The sequence below is a fragment of the Rana temporaria genome, chromosome 7, assembly GCF_905171775.1.
Source record: "Rana temporaria chromosome 7, aRanTem1.1, whole genome shotgun sequence".
NCBI lineage: Eukaryota > Metazoa > Chordata > Amphibia > Anura > Ranidae > Rana > Rana temporaria.
Window position 1 is genome coordinate 7,875,237 of NC_053495.1, and position 15,332 is coordinate 7,890,568.

General features: G+C 48.2%; 1 protein-coding gene across 2 annotated transcripts in view; it reads right to left on the reverse strand.

Annotated features, from left to right (window-relative positions):
* Window positions 1-4,268: 4,268 nt before the first annotated feature.
* Window positions 4,269-15,332, reverse strand: part of FANCD2 (FA complementation group D2) — a 65,412-nt gene continuing 54,348 nt past the window's right edge. For both annotated transcript variants that reach the window (XM_040358819.1, XM_040358821.1), the window contains exons 34-44: window positions 14,743-14,870; window positions 14,550-14,649; window positions 11,406-11,525; window positions 9,708-9,801; window positions 9,552-9,623; window positions 7,932-7,970; window positions 7,772-7,846; window positions 6,756-6,830; window positions 6,480-6,626; window positions 6,302-6,394; window positions 4,269-4,825 (exon numbers count right to left, since the gene is read on the reverse strand). In XM_040358819.1, coding sequence (XP_040214753.1) covers window positions 4,760-4,825; window positions 6,302-6,394; window positions 6,480-6,626; window positions 6,756-6,830; window positions 7,772-7,846; window positions 7,932-7,970; window positions 9,552-9,623; window positions 9,708-9,801; window positions 11,406-11,525; window positions 14,550-14,649; window positions 14,743-14,870 — 1,009 coding nt within the window. In that variant the 3' untranslated portion in view covers window positions 4,269-4,759. The remainder of the gene's footprint in view (window positions 4,826-6,301; window positions 6,395-6,479; window positions 6,627-6,755; window positions 6,831-7,771; window positions 7,847-7,931; window positions 7,971-9,551; window positions 9,624-9,707; window positions 9,802-11,405; window positions 11,526-14,549; window positions 14,650-14,742; window positions 14,871-15,332) is intronic.

The window sequence follows — 15,332 nt, forward strand, 5'->3', positions numbered from 1 at the left end:
AGACCCATTTCCCAACACATTGAAGGAGGCTGTGATGACCAGATCCACAGGCTGATCTATGGTCAACATATTCAGACCCCCTCAGGTTACTCCTCACAGCAGGGAGCCTTCACAGCCAAGACCCATTCCCCAACACATTGAAGGAGGCTGTGATGACCAGATCCACGAACAACATATTCAGACCCCCTCAGGTTACTCCTCACAGCAGGGAGCCTTCACAGCCAAGACCCATTTCCCAACACATTGAAGGAGGCTGTGATGACCAGATCCACAGGCTGATCCAGAAACCTGTTCGGGGTCACTATATACAGGTCCAACTCAACTTATTTCCCGAAGCAGGGAGCCTTCAGAGCCAAGTTCCATTTCTGAGCATATGGAAGAGGATTCAAATGCATGACCAGATCCAGAAACCAGCTTAGGATCACCATACACAAGGCCTCCTCAACTTTGTCCCCAGTGTAAAGAGTCTTCCGAGTCCAGTCCCAGAAGAGCTCTGCTGTGACTGCACAGGTCCACAGACTGGCTTAGGGTCACCCTATGCAGGCCTCCTCCAGAGCAAACACTGACCACTGTCCAGGTGTGCCACTGTGGAGACTATAGGACTGTCACAGATAAATCGCCAGATTTCGGATGAATTTGGAAGATCTGCACTCATCTGGCTGGAGAGAAATTTAAGATATCTGATTGAAAACTGTCAGCCGCTACCCAACTGTAGAAAAAAATCCAAGTTTTGACCCAACAAAGCTGGAGAGATGTTCAACCTTCTGAGGACACCAAACTGGAGATTCATAGCAGGTATGGGATTATAGTCTGGAAGTTGGCCCCTACTTAGTTTGCAGCCTAGTAGCCAATTCTCCTGTAGGTGGCAGTATAACCCAATTCTTCAGAATAGAAGAGCCTTGTCCTTCAATGAATGATGTTTTGACTGTTACAGTCAGCGTTTATTACATATCTTATGTTTGAATGGTATTTTAAACCTATGCAATTTAAATAAAGCTTTTCTAACCCATTAATTGCTTTTATTTTTTTAAACCTGTAGTCACCCACAGGCTTCCCACTGAGCACCAATGTAAGGAGCATTCTTCTCACTGATCACCAATGTAAGGAACATTCTTCTCACTGATCACCAATGTAAGGGACATTCTTCTCACTGATCACCAATGTAAGGAACATTCTTCCCACTGATCACCAATGTAAGGGACATTCTTCCCACTGATCACCAATGTAAGGGACATTCTTCTCACTGATCACCAATGTAAGGGACATTCTTCCCACTGATCACCAATGTAAGGGACATTCTTCCCACTGATCACCAATGTAAGGAACATTCTTCCCACTGACCACCAATGTAAGGGACATTCTCCCCACTGATCACCAATGTAAGGGACATTCTTCTCACTGATCACAAATGTAAGGGACATTCTTCTCACTGATCACCAATGTAAGGGACATTCTTCCCACTGATCACCAATGTAAGGAACATTCATCTCACTGATCACCAATGTAAGGGACATTCTTCTCACTGATCACCAATGTAAGGAACATTCTTCCCACTGATCACCAATGTAAGGAACATTCTTCTCACTGATCACCAATGTAAGGGACATTCTACTCACTGACCACCAATGTAAGGGACATTCTTCCCACTGATCACCAATGTAAGGGACATTCTTCCCACTGATCACCAATGTAAGGGACATTCTTCCCACTGATCACCAATGTAAGGAACATTCTTCCCACTGATCACCAATGTAAGGAACATTCTTCCCACTGATCACCAATGTAAGGGACATTCTTCTCACTGATCACCAATGTAAGGGACATTCTTCCCACTGATCACCAATGTAAGGGACATTTTTCCCACTGATCACCAATGTAAGGGACATTCTTCTCACTGATCACCAATGTAAGGAACATTCTTCTCACTGATCACCAATGTAAGGAGCATTCTTCCCACTGATCACCAATGTAAGGAACATTCTTCCCACTGATCACCAATGTAAGGGACATTCTTCCCACTGACCACCAATGTAAGGGACATTCTTCTCACTGATCACCAATGTAAGGAACATTCTTCTCACTGATCACCAGTGTAAGGGACATTCTTCCCACTGATCACCAATGTAAGGGACATTCTTCTCACTGATCACCAATGTAAGGGAACATTCTTCTCACTGATCACCAATGTAAGGGACATTCTTCTCACTGATCACCAATGTAAGGAACATTCTTCCCACTGATCACCAATGTAAGGGACATTCTTCTCACTGATCACCAATGTAAGGAACATTCTTCTCACTGATCACCAATGTAAGGAACATTCTTCTCACTGATCACCAATGTAAGGGACATTCTTCTCACTGATCACCAATGTAAGGAGCATTCTTCCCACTGATCACCAATGTAAGGAACATTCTTCCCACTGATCACCAATGTAAGGGACATTCTTCCCACTGACCACCAATGTAAGGGACATTCTTCTCACTGATCACCAATGTAAGGAACATTCTTCTCACTGATCACCAGTGTAAGGGACATTCTTCCCACTGATCACCAATGTAAGGAACATTCTTCCCACTGATCACCAATGTAAGGGACATTCTTCTCACTGATCACCAATGTAAGGGACATTCTTCTCACTCATCACCAATGTAAGGAACATTCTTCTCACTGATCACCAATGTAAGGGTCATTCTTCCCACTGATCACCAATGTAAGGAACATTCTTCTCACTGATCACCAATGTAAGGGTCATTCTTCTCACTGATCACCAATGTAAGGGACATTCTTCCCACTGACCACCAATGTAAGGGGCATTCTTCTCACTGATCACCAATGTAAGGAACATTCTTCTCACTGATCACCAATGTAAGGGACATTCTTCCCACTGATCACCAATGTAAGGAACATTCTTCTCACTGATCACCAATGTAAGGGTCATTCTTCTCACTGATCACCAATGTAAGGAACATTCTTCCCACTGACCACCAATGTAAGGGACATTCTTCTCACTGATCACCAATGTAAGGAACATTCTTCTCACTGATCACCAATGTAAGGGACATTCTTCCCACTGATCACCAATGTAAGGGACATTCTTCTCACTGATCACCAATGTAAGGAACATTCTTCTCACTGATCACCAATGTAAGGGACATTCTTCTCACTGATCACCAATGTAAGGAACATTCTTCTCACTGACCACCAATGTAAGGGGCATTCTTCCCACTGATCACCAATGTAAGGAGCATTCTTCCCATTGATCACCAATGTAAGGGACATTCTTCCCACTGATCACCAATGTAAGGAACATTCTTCCCACTGATCACCAATGTAAGGGACATTCTTCCCACTGATCACCAATGTAAGGGACATTCTTCTCACTGATCACCAATGTAAGGAGCATTCTTCCCACTGATCACCAATGTAAGGAGCATTCTTCCCACTGATCACCAATGTAAGGGACATTCTTCTCACTGATCACCAATGTAAGGGACATTCTTCTCACTGATCACCAATGTAAGGGACATTCTTCCCACTGATCACCAATGTAAGGGACATTCTTCCCACTGATCACCAATGTAAGGAACATTCTTCCCACTGATCACCAATGTAAGGAACATTCTTCCCACTGATCACCAATGTAAGGAACATTCTTCTCACTGATCACCAATGTAAGGGACATTCTTCCCACTGATCACCAATGTAAGGAACATTTTTCTCACTGATCACCAATGTAAGGGACATTCTTCTCACTGATCACCAATGTAAGGGACATTCTTCCCACTGATCACCAATGTAAGGGACATTCTTCTCACTGATCACCAATGTAAGGAACATTCTTCTCACTGATCACCAATGTAAGGGACATTCTTCTCACTGATCACCAATGTAAGGAACATTCTTCCCACTGATCACCAATGTAAGGAGCATTCTTCCCACTGACCCCCCGCGGCACCCCCTGCCCTGCCTGCGGGCCATTTAGAACCGGTCCGCAAATGGCCCGCGGGCCGGTACTTTGAGATCCCTGCTCTACAACATGCAGAGTAACCCTGGCAGGAATGACGAATCTTCCAGAATATAACTGATGAATGTTCATTTCATCTTTCCTGATAGATTGCTATAATAAACGTGTTCAACAGAGCGGTGTATGTGCAACGCATGATCTGCTGCCATGAGACCATGTGACAAACAAATGACAGCCGCGAGCCGACTGGTTTCTGAAGACCGTTTCTTCTTTCAGGCCTGCTGATAATTAAGGACTACAGTTAAATTCACAGATCAATAACTTTATTGTCCTCAAGCTCATTTTAATACACATAAAGGACACGTGACACATACATGTATAGTGACGGCAATGTGTGACAGACACAAAAACAGGGGGAATCCCCCTTAGAGAACAGAACTGTGTGGCTTTCACATCATAAGGTGGACACGTTTTACCATATTTCTATCCCAGCAACCAATCAGCTTCTCCGTTTCCTCTTGCCAAGGCAGATTATCACATGAAAGGTGGGCACTGATTGGCTGCTGGGAGGAAAGTGCAGCCGGTTCTCCACCTCCCATACCCGAAGCCTTCATTGCCAATGCTTTAAAGTGCCAGCAATTGTTCTCTGATTGGCCGCTGGCCCTGCGGTGACCACATGCAGTCCATTAGATGCTCTGGAAATATCCTCATTATTTCTCTTCTCCGCAGATGAGACAATTCCTGTCTGTGGTGTAGACAAAAATAGATCAACTAGAATGGTAAAGACGACCATTAGTCTGACTCTTCCTCTTCCTCCTCCTCCTCCTCTTCCTCCTCCTTGCTCTCCTCCTCCTCCTCCTGCAGACAAAGACACAATCAGTAGTTGTTCCCAGGAAGGTCTTACTACAGTCCCCAATAACCCCAAACTCATCAGGGGAAATATAAGAAAGTGTAAATTTTCAACCCCTGTCTGACAGTCAGCTATTGTTTACATGATATTTTATATAAGGATTCTTACAGGACACATCCTAATACTCTTCCACTATGACATTCATACACACCGATTCTACACACTCCTCTCCTGGGGTCCTACATACAAGACACCGACCCGTATTCCTCCACCTATGATGTATCATACACACTGCTTTTGTTTACGCCTCTGCTGTGACACTTTATGAACACAACTTCTCTATACCCTTTCACTATAGTGCTTCATACACACAGCTTTCCCCCCTTCCCTCTAATAAGTATGGAGTCTGCAGAGTTCCCCACCCTCCCAAACAAGCATGGAGTTCGCAAATCCCCACAACAAGCATGGAGTCTGTAGACCCCCTCCTTCCTAACACGCATGGAGTCTGCAGACGCCCTCCTTCCTAACAAGCATGGAGTCTGCAGACCCCCTCCTCCTAACAAGCATGGAGTCTGCAGACCCCCTCCTTCCTAAAAAGCATGGAGTCTGCAGACCTCCTCCCTCCTAACAAGCATGGACTCTGCAGACGGCCTCCTTCCTAACAAGCATGGAGTCTGCAGACCCCCTCCTTCCTAAAAAGCATGGAGTCTGCAGACCTCCTCCCTCCTAACAAGCATGGACTCTGCAGACGGCCTCCTTCCTAAAAAGTATGGGAGTCTGCAGACCCCCTTCCTCCTAACAAGCGTGGAGTCTGTAGACCCCCTCCTTCCTAACAAGCATGGAGTCTGTGGACCCCCTCCTTCCTAACAAGCATGGAGTCTGTGGACCCCCTCCTTCCTAACAAGCATGGAGTCTGTGGACCCCCTCCTTCCTAACAAGCATGGAGTCTGTGGACCCCCTCATTCCCAAGCATGGAGCCTGCAAAACCCCCTAACAAGCATGAATCTGCAGATAAACCCCACCGACCACCTTCCCTCTAACAAGCATGAAATCTGCAGACCCCCTCCTTCCTAACAAGCATGGAGTCTGCAGACCCCCTCCTTCCTAAAAAACATGGAGTCTGTAGACCCCCTCCTTCCTAAAAAGCATGGAGTCTGCAGACCTCCTCCTTCCTAAAAAAGTATGGGAGTCGGCAGACCCCCTCCCTCCTAATAAGCATGGAGTCTGTAGAACCCCTTCCCTCATAACAGACAAACACAAAGAGGGAAATTTACTAAAACTGGAGCACTCAGAATCTGGTGCAGTTTTGCATGGTAGCCAATCAGCTTCTTACTTCAGCTTGTTCAATGAAGCTTTGACAATAAAACCTGGAAGCTGATTGGTTTCCATTTAGAGCTGCACCAGATTTTGCACCCTCCAGTTTTAGTACATCCCCTCCAAAGTCTTCAAACCTCCGCTTCCCTATTTACAGGAACTTCCTGTACCTCTTGAACCTCCTGTTCCTCTTCAGGAAGCTGCGATTCTTGCTCCTCCTCCGTTTCGCTTTCCTGTGCAGCTTGTGATAAGATCTCTTCACCCTAAATACAGAGAAGCCCCATGGGTAGTGAATAGCAGATAAGCGAAGGGTGGCCGGTGCCGATTGCAGTATCTCCCAGCTCTCACCTGGAGGTCTCTGTTCTTCAGGTTCCCCAGCCAGAAGGCCTCTTGACAATTGTTCAGCGTCAGCATGGCCTTCACTCTGTATACAAACATTTCCAGGGTCTTCTTTAAGAGAGGGACGTGTGTGGTGAGCCCGGCATCCTGGTGGATCTGAGGAGGAGAGATAAAGTCTGGCTAAGACAGCAGACCATGGAGGACTCGGCCAGTGCCAGGTACCTGATGGTACAGAGCTGTACCCGGAAGAATGACACAGAAGGGAAGAAGAGACAGAACCGGTACCTTAGAGTGACCGCACATGTGGTGAAGCTGTCGGGTACACAGCTGCAAGATTTTCAGCAGGTTTTGCACATCGTCCTGCAAAATACAAGAATAAAATACTGGGGTGGCTTAAAAAAAAATCTGTTTGCGAGTGTCCCAACCACCTATAGGCAGCAGTAAAGCCCAATACAATTCCTGTGTCCCTCAATGGATGAAGAAAAGTACTGTATATACTTGAGTATAAGCCGCCATTTTCAGCCTCTCTGTGCCCATCTGCAGCCTCCCTGTGCCCATCTGCAGCCTCACTGTGCCCATCTGCAGTCTCACCTTGTTTACGGTCTCCCGCTGTGTCATGCAACTGTTCGGCGGCCGTCCACGGTAACAAAGCCCCACCTCCTCCTCGACCGTGATAGACGGAACACTGATACAATGCTGGAAAATGAAATCAGTGTTCCGTCTATCATGGACGAGGAGGAGGCGGGGCTTAGTTACAGTGGATATCCGCCAAACAGTTGCATGACACAGCGGGAGACCGTAAACAAGGTGAGGCTGCAAATGGGCACAGTGAGGCTGCAGATGGGCACAGAGAGGCTGCAGATGGGCACAGAGAGGCTGCAGATGGGCACAGAGAGGCTGCAGATGGGCACAGAGAGGCTGCAGATTGGCATTGTTTACCAGTAGCTGCTACATTTCCCACCCTAGGCTTATACTCAAGTCAATACGTTTTCCCATTTTTTTTGTGGTAAAATTCGGTGCCTCTGCTTATCTTCACAGATGGATTATGGGTGAGACCTGAGAAAGGAGGGAGCACACAGATGGGTTATGGGTGAGACCTGAGAAAGGAGGGAGCACACAGATGGGTTATGGGTGAGACCTGAGAAAGGAGGGAGCATACAGATGGATTATGGGTCAGACCTGAGCAAGGAGGGAGCCCACAGATGGATGTTTGATGAGGTATGGGAATGGTGGAAGCACACTGATGGATTATGGGTATTTTCTAACAATGTCGGAGGACGGTTTGCTGTCATCCTTCTTACCTTCTGCTTCTTGAAGCTGCAGTCCAGGAGAGGCATACCCACTTTAAGGAACGTCTCCAAAAAGAGGCGGCCATACTGCAGACAAAACAGAGGTGAAGAAGGCTGTCACATCACATTTATTGGTACACAAGGAAGAAGAAGAGACGAGCGATTCCCTTACCTTTAGACAAATGCTTAACATTGGCCTGGTGTCAAATATCTAGAAAAGACAATAGTGACAGGAGATGCATGAGTGGTAGAGACACAAGGACATACAGACGATTGGTGGGGACACATGGCTGTACAATGTTACACACAGCATATATGTGACCCTCTCCCTTGTCTCCATGTGACATACACCATACATGAAACATGCAGGCCTGGTCTCTGTGTCACATAAACATAATGTCCAAGGCCCCTCTATGTGACATACACTGTTCTTATAACACCCGAGTCTGGTCTGTGTGTTGCATGTATTGTACATGAAACCCCTGGGCCTGGTCTGTGTGTTGCATGTATTGTACATGTAACCCCCGAGTCTGCTCTGTGTGTTGCATGTATTGTACATGTAACCCCCGAGTCTGGTCTGTGTGTTGCATGTATTGTACATGTAACCCCCGAGTCTGGTCTGTGTGTTGCATGTATTGTACATGTAACCCCCGAGTCTGGTCTGTGTGTTGCATGTATTGTACATGTAACCCCCGAGTCTGGTCTGTGTGTTGCATGTATCGTACATGGAGCCCCGGGGCCTGGTCTGTGTGTTGCATGTATTGTACATGTAACCCCTGGGCCTGGTCTGTGTGTTGCATGTAATGTACATGTAACCCCCGAGTCTGGTCTGTGTGTTGCATGTATTGTACATGTAACCCCCGAGTCTGGTCTGTGTGTTGCATGTATTGTACATGTAACCCCTGGGCCTGGTCTCTGTGTTGCATGCATTGTACATGTAACCCCTGGGCCTGGTCTCTGTGTTGCATGCATTGTACATGTAACCCCTGGGCCTGGTCTCTGTGTTGCATGTATTGTACATGGAGCCCCTGAGTCTGGTCTCTGTGTTGCATGTATTGTACATGTAACCCCCGAGTCTGGTCTGTGTGTTGCATGTATTGTACATGTAACCCCCGAGTCTGGTCTGTGTGTTGCATGCATTGTACATGTAACCCCCCGAGTCTGGTCTGTGTGTTGCATGTATTGTACATCTAACCCCCTGGGCCTGGTCTGTGTGTTGCATGTATTGTACATGTAACTCCCGAGTCTGGTCTGTGTGTTGCATGTATTTTACATGTAACCCCTGGGCTGGGTCTGTGTGTTGCATGCATTGTACATGTAACTCCCGAGTCTGGTCTGTGTGTTGCATGTATTTTACATGTAACCCCTGGGCTGGGTCTGTGTGTTGCATGCATTGTACATGTAACCCCCTGGGTCTGGTCTGTGTGTTGCATGTATTGTACATGTAACCCCCGAGTCTGGTCTGTGTGTTGCATGCATTGTACATGTAACCCCCGAGTCTGGTCTGTGTGTTGCATGTATTGTACATGTAACCCCCGAGTCTGGTCTGTGTGTTGCATGTATTGTACATGGAGCCCCTGGGCCTGGTCTCTGTGTTGCATGTATTGTACATGTAACCCCCGAGTCTGGTCTGTGTGTTGCATGTATTGTACATGTAACCCCCGAGTCTGGTCTGTGTGTTGCATGTATTGTACATGTAACCCCCGAGTCTGGTCTGTGTGTTGCATGCATGGTACGTGTAACCCCTCCCGGTCCTCATCCGTGTGCGAAATGCACAGTAAGTGTCACTGACCTTAATCAGGTTGACCAGGATGTGGAAATTGCGGACTGCTAGGCTCCACTGTAGAAGACGTTCAGCCTGAACCTGGAAGAAAGAGGACACCCCACCTCAGTGATGGGATGAGAAATGGAAGCACAAGATCTGTACACAAAGCAGAGAGATACACACCTCCAGGCTGTCCGACTTCTTCCCCGCTGGAATATTCCTCACATACTTCTCCAGCTTGTCCATCAAGACTCGGAAATACACCCCAAAGGTCTGTCTGCAAGAGGAGACATGGACAAGAGGAGTGGGGTGAGCACAGGAACTGTATGACGTCACGTGACACCATCACTCTAAGGTGACACCAACAAGACCAATCAGCATTCCTTTCTTCTCAGGTAATCAGAACATCACGAGAGCTGCCAGACCACACCGTGTCCTGGGACCAGAACAGTCCAATATGGACCATTAGACCACACTGTGTCCTGGGACCAGAACATTCCAATATGGACCATTAGACCACACTGTGTCCTGGGACCAGAACATTCCAATATGGACCATTAGACCACACTGTGTCCTGGGACCAGAACATTCCAATATGGACCATTAGACCACACTGTGTCCTGGGACCCAGAACATTCCAATATGGACCATTAGACCACACTGTGTCCTGGGACCCAGAACATTCCAATATGGACCATTAGACCACACTGTGTCCTGGGACCAGAACATTCCAATATGGACCATTAGACCACACGGTGTCCTGGGACCAGAACATTCCAATATGGACCATTAGACCACACTGTGTCCTGGGACCCAGAACATTCCAATATGGACCATTAGACCACACTGTGTCCTGGGACCCAGAACATTCCAATATGGACCATTAGACCACCATTGGACCACACTGTGTCATGTGACCAGAACATTCCAATATGGACCATTAGACCACCATTGGACCACACTGTGTCATGTGACCAGAACATTCCAATATGGACCATTAGACCACCTTTGGACCACACTGTGTCCTGGGACCAGAACATTCCAATATGGACCATTAGACCACACTGTGTCATGTGACCAGAACATTCCAATATGGACCATTAGACCACACTGTGAGCATCTCCAGTGGCCCTGATTTGCCATCATCGCCAGACCGGGACACCTATGTAGATGTTTTGTAAGTCTCTTACGCCGTCGGATCGTAACTGCATATTTACGGTGGCCGCTAGGGGCGTGTACGCTGATTTACGCGCCGAAATATGTAAATCCGCTAGATATACGCAAATTCACGAACGTACGCTCGGCCGACGCAGTACAGTTACGCCGTTTACGTTAGGCTTTTCCCGGCGTATAGTTACCCCTGCTATATGGTGGCGTAAGTGCGGCGTACCAATGTTAAGTATGGCCGCCGTTCCCGCGTCGAAATTTGAAAAAGCTACGTCGTGTGCGTAAGTCGTCCGTGAATGGGGCTGGACGTCATTTACGTTCACGTCGAAACCAATGACGTCCTTGCGGCGTACTTTGGAGCAATGCACACTGGGAAATTCCACGGACAGGCGTATGCGCCGTTCGGGAAAAACATCAATCACGTCGGGTCAAGCCTGATTTACATAACACGCGCCCACCTCTTCACAATTTGAATTAGGCGGGGCTTACGCCGGCCTATTTACGCTACGCCGCCGCAACTTTTTTTTTTGAGAATACGGCACTTGCCTGTAAAAGTTGCGGAGGCGTAACGTAAATAGGATACGTTACGCCCGCACAAAGTTGCGCCATTCTACGTGAATCTACCCCCAAGTTTCCACTGTATATATATATATGAAATAAATAACAATGTGACCAGGGCACAAGAGCGTGAGCGGTCAGCTCACGATACGTCACCTGTTCAGAGTTGGATAGGTGGATGAATGTCCATCTTTTGTGGCGTTCGTCAACTCAGACACACCCACACTGCAGATGTCTTCCACGGCTTTGAGGACATCTGTGTACTGAAGGTATTTCCTGGAAGATAGGACAGATCAGTCACTGTTAAGGACCATGAAAGTGTTTTTTTTTTTTTTTTGTACTCATTGTAAAATTTAGTGTTGTCCCGATACCACTTTTTTTAAGACCGAGTACAAGTACCGATACTTTTTTTTTAATGTCATGTGACAGTGGCACATATGTCAGTATTTTTTTTTTTTTTTTTACAATTTTTTGTTATGTTTTTACGATGCTTTCTTCTTTTTTTTTAGGGGGGGGGGAGTGGATGTGTCAGTGTGTTTTTTATTTTTATTATTTTTTACAATTCATTTATTTTATATTTCACCTTTGAGACAGAAAAAGGGACTAAGGACACAGATTCCCCAGCCCCTTTCTCTGCAGCCTCAGCTAAAATGAATGGACAGGAGACTGAGGCTCCTCTCCATTCATAAACGGAAGCATCGCAATCACAGGTTACGATGTTTCAGTTATGTGAATGAGTGATCACTGATTCTGTTCATTCAGAACAGGTAGGAGCCAGATTTAGTGGCTCCTACCTCCGCTCTCCATCCTGACGAGGACAGAGAGAGTGGAGGAGGACATGGAGGGGAAACAGAGCGCAGAAGGGGACAGCAGCAGGAGGGGGGACACGCAGCATGGAGGGGGACGCAGAGCGCCGACAGCAGCATCACTCGGGGGGAGAGCAGCATCACGGAAGGGGACACAGCATGGAGGACACAGGCATCGGGACACAGAGCATGGAGGACACAGGCATCGGGACACAGAGCATGGAGGACACAGGCATCGGGACACAGAGCATGGAGGACACAGGCATCGGGACACAGAGCATGGATGAGGACAGCAGGATCAAGGAGGGGGACACTGAGCGCGGACAGCAGTATCACTCGGGGGGAGTGCAGCATCACGGAAGGGGACACACACGGAGGGGGACGCGGCGCGCGGAGGGGGAGAGCAGAAATACATCCGCCCTCTCTGCTCGCAAACTCTGCCTGCCCTCTCTGCTCAAAACCTCCGCCCGCTGACCAAGTATTGGGTCAGGCATCGGAAGAAATTGTGCGAGTACCGATACCAATACTAGTATCGGTATCGGGACAACCCTAGTAAAATTATTCCTTAAATTAATCTATTGGGGGGACACAGCAGACCTCTGGCGTAAGCACCTTTATCCCAAAAGAAAAAGAAAAAGAAAAACCTGTTGCTGTAACTCAGGGGTAGGCAACCTTGGCATTCCAGCTATGGCAAAACTACCAATCCCATCATGCCTCTGCCCTTGAGGGTTATGCCTGTGGCTTTCAGATTTTTAGACCCCTTTCACACTGAGGCCGGCAATGCGTTTGTGCTAAAGCGTTGCTTGTTTTTAGCGTCACGTTATCGATGTTTAACCACGTAAGACCCGGACTTTTAGGCGGGTAAAGGACCCGGCCAGTTTTTGCGATTCGGCACTGCGTCGCTTTAACTGACAATTGCGCAGTCTTGCGACGTGGCTCCCAAACATGTATTCTTCTACCTATTTTTGGTAAAAAAAAAAAAATGCGAAAAGCGTTTATCGATTGGTTTGCGCAAAATGTATAGCATTTACAAAATAGGGGATAGTTTTATTGCATTTTTATTAATTTTTTTTTTTTTACTACTAATGGCGGCGATCAGCGATTTTTTTCGTGGCTGTGACATTATGGCGGACACTTCGGACAATTTTGACACATTTTTGGGACCATTGTCATTTTCACAGCAAAAAATGCATTAAAAATGCATTGTTTACTGTGAAAATGACAGTTGCAGTTTGGGAGTTAACCACTAGGGGGCGCTGAAGGGGTTAAGTGTGACATCTGTGTTTCTAACTGTAGGGGGGTGGGGCTGGACGTGTGACGTCATTAATCATGGTTCCCTATATCAGGGAACACACGATAGATGACGGCGCCACAGTGAAGAACGGGGAAGCTGTGTTTACACACACCTCTCCCCGTTCTTCAGCTCCGGGGACCGATCGCGGGACTCCAACGGCGATCGGGTCCCGCGGACGCAGTCACGGAGCTTCGGACCAGGTCGCACGCCCGCGACCCACGGCTGGGCACTTAAAGAGGACATACAGGTACGTGCTTGTGCCCAGCCTTGCCATTCTGCCAACGTATATCTGCAGGAGGCGGTCCTTAAGTGGTTAAGCGGCGTTTTTCAGGCACTAGCGGGGTCCCTTTTACCCCCCCCTAGCTGCCGAAACCGCCCGTGTTGAGGTGCTTCCAAAGAGATTTTCAGGTGCTTCAGAAGCGCAGTTCATTTCAATGGGCAGGCGTTTGGGGCCACTATATACAGCGCTTTCAAACCACCTCAAAGACGCTGCTTGTAGGACTTTTTCTAACGTCCCGCAAGTGCCCCGCCCCAGTGTGAAAGCACTCGGGCTTTCACATTCGTGTGACAGTTTTCAGGTGCATTACAGGTGCTATGTCTAGCGCTAAAATGCCTGAAAACTGCCGTGTGAAAGGGGTCTTACAGTGCTTCCTGGGACTTGTAGTTCAAGAACAGCTGCAGTGCCAAGGTTGTAAGACCCATTTCACACTGGGCATTTTTCAGGTGCTTTTTTTTTTAAAACAAACATATCATACTTACCTCCACTGTGCAGTTCGTTTTGCACAGAGTGGCCCCCGAACGTCCTCTTCTGGAGTCCCACGGCGGCTTTTGCGGCTCCTCCCTGCAAGAGCTAACCCCCCCTCTGAGAAGCTCTCTCCCGAGGGGGTTACCTTGCGACCGTGCTCCCGTGTTATACACTCGGGGTGCATAGCGGCCAAGGGATATGACTCGACCCCGCCCCCTGCTTCGCTGGATTTGATTGACAGCAGCGGGAGCCAATGGCTGCGCTGCTGTCAATCTATCCAATGAGGAGCCGATCAGCTATGGAGAGAACGACGCGGGATCGTGCCCACAGAAATTTCGGGGGTCAGGTAAGTAGAACGGGGGCTCGGGGTGTCCGGAGAGTGCAAGGTGTTTTTTTTCTTTACCGCAATGCATTAAGGTGAAAAAACACGAAGCTTTACAACCCAATTAACTCACCACAGTAGGCTCTGCAGGTTCTCGTGAAATCGTATTCCCTTCTCACGCTCGCCATTGGGCTGTACCCAGGACTGGCACAGGAAACGTTTCACGATGGAGGCTGTTTCAGCAAAAAAGAGATCTCACAAGGTTACACGCACGTTTAGCAGACCAGGCAGTATATAGCAGAGACGTCAGGATGCGGCCATTGTACCTATCTTGCCGTGATACGGAAGGGCGTCAGTCTTCTCTGCCAGGCTGATCAGCAGCTGTGTAAGACACAGCGCGCAGCGCATGCTCGGGACACTGCTGCAAAGGTTCTGCAGGTAGCCGAAGCTGTGGCTGGGAGTGAAAGGTGGAGAAGAGCAATAAATCCTGGGAAGCCACAGATCTGTCCGTCACCACAGTGGGGATTATTTACTAAAAATGGAGAGTGCAAAATCTGGTGCAGCTGCGCATGGGAGCCAATCGGCTTCTACCTTCAGCTTGTTCAATTAGCTGCTTCAGCCCTGGAAGAATTTACCCCCCTCCTGTGACCAGAGCACTTTTTGCGATTCGGTACTGCGTCGGAGAGTGCGGCGGGCACGGTCACAGAGAGCGCGGCGGTCACGGTCACGGAGAGCGCATGAAAGCGCGGCGGGCACGGTCACGGAGAGCGAGGCGGGAACGGTCACGGAGAGTGCGGCGGGCACGGTCACAGAGAGCACGGTCACGAAGAGTGCTGCGGGCACGGTCACGGAGAGTGCTGCGGGCACGGTCACGGAGAGTGCGGCGGGCACGGTCACAGAGAGTGCGGCGGGCACG